Below are 8995 nucleotides of genomic sequence, written 5' to 3' on the forward strand. Positions count from 1 at the left end.
CGATGCCCACACTGTTTTGACATTTCAAAGCCTACCCAATTTCCTTAAAAATCCTCTATACGCTGTCGATCAACCTGCAGCACTCATGTCACGCGCTGAAACCGCCTTGGTCATCCGCGAACTCAGTGTGGATATCTCATTCTTGGTCACTTGAGCTGATTTCCATATTTACCTGTAAAATCTTGCTTTCACAGGTCGCGGTAACAATTCTGAGTAAACATATGAATATGATTCGTTCTTTAAATTATATATATTTTTTTGTTAGTTCTAAGATTATTATTATAATCCTCTAATAAATCAATTTATGCATTAGTACTCCCACCCTCCGTGGTAGCCTTACTTTTCAAACAGACAACTATAGCGAGTAGGTTGGTCGATATATACGTCACAATCTCACAAGACGAGATCATAATAGGCAATCCTTTCCGGTCAGACCGGACCCACTAAGGCCATCAGGGAATGACAGTCCTATATTTGTTTGAAACGGAAAGAGGAGACTTAAGATAGTTTAATCGAGCAATATTTAAAAAGCGCCTGGAATTGGAAAAAGTCTTTACCTTCCATTTATTTTACTGTCAATTATCTAAATATTGAATACTTGAAATTTGAAATTGAGTCTTCAATGGTAATACACTTTTTGAGACCCTCTGAGTCACACAAAATAACCATGTATCTCCAAATCTTGTGTTTTTGAGTGCGTTGTGGGTGAGTGCATGTGTGTGGAAACGAAAGCCCACATGAAACTGAACTTTAAGGTAATGTTTAAGGTGTATGCTATGGGTGTTTTTTGTCTGAGAACTTATTCGTAAACAACAACCGTACATATGTGTCAATTATAACCAATGGAATTTCTATCATAAGTTTTTTGGATTTTCTCTAAAACATTTCAAACTATTTTCATTAAATTCATTATGTCAATGCAAAAAAATGTGTTTTAAATACGATTTTTCATTTAAAATACCTTTAGTTTTGTTTATTTGAAATAATAGAGTACCTCTCATTATTAACAATAATAAATAATGGGTAAATGTGAGCTTTGAAAGAATTTGCTAATTACCTAAATGTGTAAGTTGTTCTTACCAGGCAGGTTAAGACAGACACGGAAGCCGAGAGGACTCTATCTCTTCCGATTCTGTTCTATAGTACAAGGCTTTGTTATCTTTTTTTAAACTGTTGTATTCAACAGATTTTTGAGATTAATGTTTTAATGTGTACAAAGGTAAAATAATCAAAGTGACCTCACGAAAAACCTCACCGGTCGGTAGTTCAAACAAAACTGAAGAGTTTCAGAGACTGTTGGAAATTCTTTCGTTACGTTTACATTTCACTTGTCACGCAGCTGTGCCTTCGGTGGATCAGGAGACAATTTATCAATAGAAGATTTCAAGTTCACCATTTAGGTCGAGCAATTAAAGCATGTCCTTGTATGAAATGTGCTTGAGCACGTTCATGGTGAGAAAATAAAGATAAGGCAGGATACTTCGACTCCAATTATGATTAAATTAGGAATGTTTTATTTATTTTTTTTCATACCCTCCTGTGAAGATTTTAGAGGGTATTTGGTACGTACATATAGGAGGTATGCTATATGTATAGCTGGGTGTGAAGGATACCTTAGAATGCCTTTTGGCATTATAAGGTTTGGTGAGGGGTCCAATGAAGGTTGTAACTTGGTTGGCTGACGCTAGTGGATTATTGGAACGGGGAGGGGCCGTTAAATTAGGAATGTAAATTATTTAATCACTAATCTACAAGTCAGAAATGACTTCATGTGCGAGTGGGTAATCGCTTCGTGGTAATCCTGGAGTGAGACAGACTAAGTTAACAACCCTATTAATGATTAGAACATTTTTTTAACTGTTGAAAAAATGAATCTCAACTATGTACATTGTATATAAAAAATAAAAAATTAGTGTTCCATTGTGGTTTATTATTTGTACTGATTATTGTATTATAACAATAAATACAAAATCTTAAAATATCTGCTGTGTTCAGTTATTACCTTTTTAACCGCTTTGAGTTCAAACTCCAAAAAAAAATTCTGTTTCTTCAATAATAATGGTCCAAGGTCTGCGTTGGAGATATAATTTTCTAAAATACAATTTTGTGCTCATTCGAACGTCCCTAAAGTTTAATGGGCTCTGGACTGACACTGAGGAGTAAGGATGGAACTCTAGCACAGACCTGGGAGGAAAATTGTTGTGTCTTTGCGAAACTTTTGACCTGTAAGAACCTGGGGAAAGAGTGACAACGATCGATAACACCCGCCCTCCCCCCGGAAGCGGAATCGTATCCACCAGATGATTAGGTACTGGATGAAATCATCGCATCCTTAAAGAACAATAATACGGCAGGAGAAGATGGTGTGCTTGCTGAGATATGGAAGTTGACGGGATGACTTCAGAAAGATAATCATGGAGCTGATAATAGATTTCTGGAGCGAGGAAAAGATTCCCCAAGAATGGAAAACAGCCTTAATCCACCCTCTACATAAAAGGGAGATAAAGTGATAGCAGATGTGAATAATTACAGGGGACTCTCTCTGCTACCGGTCACCTACAAGATCTTCTCGAAAGCAGTAGTATAAAATCAGGGAATACCAAGGTGGTTTTAGAAAAAATAGATTATGTTAGGAACAAATTTTGAGCCTTAAGTTGGTGATAAAACACTATAGGACTAAAAGTAAAAAGAAGCTTTTTTGTCGACTTCAAAAAAGGCATATGATTCGGTAGATAGGGAAACATTACTGAAAGAACTAAAAGAATACGGGGTCGACCAGAAAACCAGAAAATTAATAGAGCTAACGACGACAGGGACTGAATCTAAAGATGACCACGGACGCGGGTTTCAAGAAGAAACCGTTGAAACCAAACACTGAATAATTGAAGTGACTCTTAAAGTGAGATTTAAGTACCTTGGAGAAATCATATGTAGCAATGGGTCGGAGAGAGAAGGGTTTAGTTTAAGGAAAGAGTCACCAAAATAGAGAAATTAAACTTTGCTACCAGTGATTTTTATCACAAGAAGAACATATCTATTAAATCTAAGATATGACATTCGTACATGAGGTACATTCGTACATACATCGGATATGCCGGTCATAAAGCCAGCGATACTCTATGGAACGGAAACCTCGTGTCTTTCCAGCCTAAAGGGGCTTCTGAAAATAGTAAAAAGAATTCTCAGAAGGATCTACCGACCTAAGAGAACACCTGAAGGATATAGGTTGAGGTCGAATCAATAAATCTATAAGGAAACAACAGATGTAGAGACCGACGTTAGGGTGAGAAGTCTGAGGGTTCTATGGACACATGATGAGGATGAAACCTGAAATACTGAACCATAGAATTTTTCAACGAATCCACTGTTCAACAGCATATTTCAAGCGAGTTAGGGATGATATGGAACAAGTGGGGCTGACGGACCGGGGTTGATTAGACAGAGATGAGTATAGATGGACGCTCAGGGGAGTGAAGGTTCTTGTGGGAAAGAAGCCCTCCAGAAGGGTCTTGCGTGGTCTGAGGAGAGAAAATGTAGACAGGCAGAACTCATGACGGACATATGGGAAAGGAGGAAGGAGATGAAGAAGAAGCATTAGAATTATGATATGCGCGTGGTCTTTAAGGCCTTTTGGAAAAAAACAAAAAACAAAATGTTCATAATTGAAATGAATAAACCGAAACTAAGTCCATTACACTGTATTTTTTTTACTTTTAGTTATATATTTATTTTGAATAAGGAAAAATAACAATTTAAATTAAAATTAAATTAACAACCCCCACTAAATTTGTCTACTGGTTTAAGATATAATTTTTCTTTCTTTATAGTTTAACTGTGTGAACTTCCATCTGTTTCGGTCTTTATCAATACTCACTCGGAGGTCCTCCGGTAGATTTTCCACACCTTTTCTCTTCACTGTCGGTAATAGCTATCCTGCAGGAGGAGGTCTAAAGATATTTTCCCTGCTGACACCTGCACCGCCTCACGAGACACCGCCAACTGCCTCAACCACTCCTTTGTATCAATTTTGCTGGGATTAGAGGTCCCATAATGCGCCCCCAAAACGATTGAATCCATTGAGAGCTAGAGCTATGGGTAGACCTACTTCTCATGTCCAATGCCACTCACTTACTACTTCCGAAAAATTGCCTTAGTCAGTCAATCAAAGAAAACTTCAAATCCAATAATCCCTAATGATTTCCGCTTTATATCCCTATTGGCAAATTTATCCATTGCCAAATTTATCCAAACCTTACAGTTCAATACTAACTATCCAGTTTCTCGAGCAGAATAACATCTTCGACTACCTTTAGCCCGGTGTCCGTATAAGTTACACAATTCAGGCTAATAACCAGCATACTGGTGACTATATTCTTGAGCACCAATTTGTTTTGGATTCCTGAGAAACGTATCCATAATCCTAAATTATTTTAGTAAGTCAATCTACTTTTAAAATATACCGCTTAATTTAACAAGAATTATGAACTGAAAACATTATTTTATATAAAGTAATTATTAAATAAAAATTATATACACCTGGTAACTAATTATTTCTGTTAAATAGTTATTAGGAAAAATAAATAATCAATTGCATTTTTATTATTAACACAATATATTTTTGTAATAAAGTACAATACTACAGATCAACCATGAATTATAACTACTTGTTCCAACACTATTGAATTAAATAATATTAAAACTTATTGAGAATATTTTAAGAATAGAGATTAGGTTACAGGTTAAACATTATATAAACTATATTGATATAAATTGATGGCTTACTTCATAGTGGTGCCGCGTACATTTCCAGTAACTTTATGGAAAATAAAAATAAAGGTTTTCTTTTTTAGAAAAATTACAGCTTTTCATGTTTTTTAGCACTATAAAACTACAGAATTTGACGGTTTGAAAAGTTGGAGTATATGTAGCACTAATATAAAACAACATGTTTTTACTATAAAAACTTTTACTTTTCGGAACTCCCCAATTTTAGGCTAAAAGCTCCATAGATTGGTCATTATTAATCTGTTTTTTTTTGTGAATAAACATGTTTTAATTCAAAGACCGTTTTATGTATGACTTCAAGTCGGTAAGAAGAGCTGTAAAGACTTAATAGTTATAATACATTCGCATTATTATACATTGATTATATGATATACATTTTATACATTCGTATAGTATAGTTATTTAACGTTGACTTTTTTTAATACGTTGTGAGGATTTATATCAATTTTAAGAAATCAAATTTGCAGATTCAAAAGTTGTGTAACCAACATAATATCTTAAAAAGCGAAGTATTAGCATTTTCTTTTAGTTAAAAAAAAAATCAAAACTATACCATACAGAAAACCTCTTATTTTTCAAAGTCATTAAAATTTGCGTCTAAAATCAGTTCTTTACAATCTTTTCATTCTAAAGAAATGGATATTCACCATTTTTTCCAAAAAGCAAAAAAAAAAAAAACATATTCTTAGTCAAGACAGATTACAGAATAAAATTTAAGCAAATTTATTTAATAAATATAAAACAGAGTGCACAGGGCACAAAGAAATTATTGTGCTCAGAACTTCATAAACGTTCACGTAGTAAATTATAATTTTTTATTAAATAATAAATAAAATAAAAAAATTATTTACAGAAGATTATGGAATTGTTGTTTTTATCTCTGTGGAAACGAAACTTGGAAACTTGGAGCAGTTTACCCTCCCTCAATGCCCGTACGGCTGACCAGTGGAAGCTCAGAGGTGAGTGAGATTATTTTCATTGCTGACTGAATCTTGAAGTTCTATTGTTGCCACGTTTATGCAAGATATGCTACCACAAGCTTGAATAGTTGTTAATTACACAATATTTTAATCATTAATAATTTTTAGACAGTTCGTTTTTTCTTTTTTTTTTTTTAATATATTCTAGGTATCTTAATACATACCTAAAAAGTGTTTATTGTATTTTTACCTAATTATATTTTAAATAGCATTATTTTATGTGAAATATACACAAAGTGTTTTGTTGTAATTTATATTTTAGTTAGTATTTTTTCCTTGTACACTAATTTTTTTTCTATTTTCATTCCCTCTGACCTTAGATTTTGCTGCCAAAATTTTTTTTTTTATTTATTTTTATTTTTTTTAACAAAACATATTGAAGCTATTGCGTTATTCGAGATATAATTGTGTATCAACGAAGAATATAAAAACAAAACAAAATAAAAATAGTAAAATCTTGAGAATGACATACATAATAAACACCTTTGGTATAAATTTTATTATGGAATTAACGCTGTTCCATTAAAGATATCTATTCGGTCAGATTAGCAATGGTTAGCTTGTTAACACTTTTTTTTACAGTTTTATTGAAGAGCTCTGTTGGCCGTGATATATCATATCATCTCTAAGATGTTGAAATGTAAACAAATAGAACAGGTCGGTTTCATCATTTCTCATAGATTTCGTATACCAAAATACACATCTAGTATTCAAAAATGTTTAAAACAGATGTGTTCTTATTTTTATATATATTGTTTACATCGGGACCTGCTCGTGTTATACTGCAGGTGTCCCGAGTGTATTTTACGATTATGATAATTAAAATTAGTGTGGAAAGGGGGGGGCTGAAAATTGTGAGACTTTCTGATCATTAGCATGCATATATTTTCTTGCGACCAAATAATTAATTCCCTGCAGGGGCAATTATGTTAGTGTGTTAGCTGTATTATATAAGACATTATTATGATACTATCAGACAGAGTATTAGTCTCATAGGACTAATGAAAATTATGGCTCATCTTATGTGTGACGTCTTCGCCGCCGTGGTGACGTCTCTTAGTCGCTTCCCTCGTCAAGGTATGCGATGGGCGAAATGATGAAAACCATAAATATGCGCCTGGTGTCTGAAAGACGTCTCTCCTCTTTAGTGGCTGGCCAGCGTGTCCTGGAGTCTGGCATGATGGTAGGGGCAGGCAAGGTTCCAGCTTGCATGCCACGATAGATAATTTGGGCGGCATTGCAGTGGCGTCGTCTTCGGGGTCTTCCGGTGTCCGCGGCAAGGGGAGGCTTCAGAAAATGAGACCCCCGACCCCGACTTTATATAAAACCAAAAAATAACCGAAACATTCGGATTACTTAAATCCGACATAGATATATATTGAATTTCTCATAAAACTTAACTTCCTCTCCTCACTGTTTATTTACTTGATCATTCGTGTAGAAATTTGAAGCCTAATAAAATGACTATTTAGTTCATATTAGAATCAAGACTTAATATGCAATATCTTGTAACACTGAGAAAAATCAACTGTAAGATTTTAATAATTAAAAAACAACCAACGTGTGTTTAATGTGTTTTTCAATTCTTTCAAAAAATCTCTAGAACCAAGCATTAATTTTTTTTTATTTCAAGTTCCAAGCTAATACAGTTAAGGAAAATTATGTTTATGCTTAGCTCTGGGGTTCATTTCAATTTCCTTTAATTAAATAGCCCTAAAAATGTTTTAAATGGTTTCTATTTTTATTATTAAGAGCAAAATATTCAGGTTCTGACTCTTCTTTGCTTAAATTTATCATGTTTTATTAAAAGATATAGGTTTCATCGTGAACAAAAATATGAGTATAATATACATTTTAATGCAATTGAAATATCCAACATTATGAAATAATAACTACAAAAATTAAGGTTTGGCTAATTAGGAATAAATGAGGCACAGTTTCCTTACCATAAAATGTGTTATTTTGAAAATTCCTTTAGCCCATCTTTCATCTCAATTTACTGTTTAAAATTAAACATTTCTATTTACTGTCCTTTCTTTTACGAATTCTTAACAACAGTCCGTGTAGAGGAGTGGCAATAACAACTCTGGGGTTCGGCTTGATGGCATCCATACATTTGTTCAAGGGACTTAATTCGAACTCGTACATTTCCAATGATCTTGCCAAAACTCTACGTGCAACAGCTTCGGAAAATCCTTTTCCTACAATTTTTTTTTTTTAATATTTATTTATTGCTATTTACAACTGTACATTATAATACATTTAGTAAATCTGATATAAGTTAAATTGGAGTGTTACAGGCGTGTAGAGAAACAACCCATTGGTAGCACTCTAATCCTACAAAATAAAAGGATATAGATGCAAAATAATAATTGTAATAATTAATTAAAGTTACTTATAATATTTAAATCATAGAAGAGATAATAGGATACAAGGATGCAACATATGCTATGCATATAGCGCCAGTAAAGAAGTAAACAAAACCCTACAAAAAAAATCATCAAAAGTAAAAAAGGCTTTGTAAAAACCTTTCATGAGAACAAAAAATCAAACTAGTCCTTACAAATTTTCTCATAATGTAAATATTTTTTTTTAAGAATAAAGATAAAATTTTGACTTAAAATAAAAAAATAAAAATTTTGATTTCATGATAACTCAAGCAAGTTACGCATTAATTCTTGGGACTTTTTTTTTTATATTAGATCTAATGAAAAAAAATAGATAAAACTTTACTTTATGTACCAACTCGTTATAACGGACGAAAATACATGTATTTTTAGTGAAAACATTAAACTTTGAGGAGGGTTTAAAAGCCATAATCTATATAGAAAACTTACAGTTATTTCTAGTATCAAATCGTCACATTCCATTGGTACTCATTATCAATTCAGAATTTAGAAAAAGTTAAGTTATACAATGAGATCAGAACCATCAAAGAGAACGTTGATACATTCATAATTTACGTAGATTATTTTCTTAATGGCATGAAGTAAACTTGTGATGAAGACATATAAAGCTTTTGTGAGATTCATACAGAAGCATTTTTAGTCTGCTGCCATAATATTTTATGGATGCGATGACACTGGAAGTATTATTCCATCGAACCAATATTATTAGTTTCAGAAATATATGAGAGCATGATTCTATTAGATACTCTTTTAATGAAGTAACAATTAATAAGCAATGAGATAACAAATAAACATTATTGTAAATTATTATCGTCGAGAGAG

At 32.8% G+C, this 8995-nt stretch overlaps 1 protein-coding gene across 1 annotated transcript in view; it reads right to left on the minus strand.

Moving 5' to 3' along the window:
* Window positions 1–6660: 6660 nt before the first annotated feature.
* The window catches only part of LOC106691824 (probable cytochrome P450 6a13), a gene marked incomplete at its 5' end in the record, with an annotated part of 9107 nt that continues 6772 nt past the window's right edge, over window positions 6661–8995 (minus strand). The window contains 1 exon segment of the mRNA XM_067044940.1: window positions 6661–7966. Coding sequence (XP_066901041.1) covers window positions 7785–7966 — 182 coding nt within the window.

The sequence above is a fragment of the Halyomorpha halys genome, unplaced genomic scaffold, assembly GCF_000696795.3.
Source record: "Halyomorpha halys isolate HHAL.00 unplaced genomic scaffold, Hhal_1.1 Scaffold3391.1, whole genome shotgun sequence".
Lineage (NCBI taxonomy): Eukaryota > Metazoa > Arthropoda > Insecta > Hemiptera > Pentatomidae > Halyomorpha > Halyomorpha halys.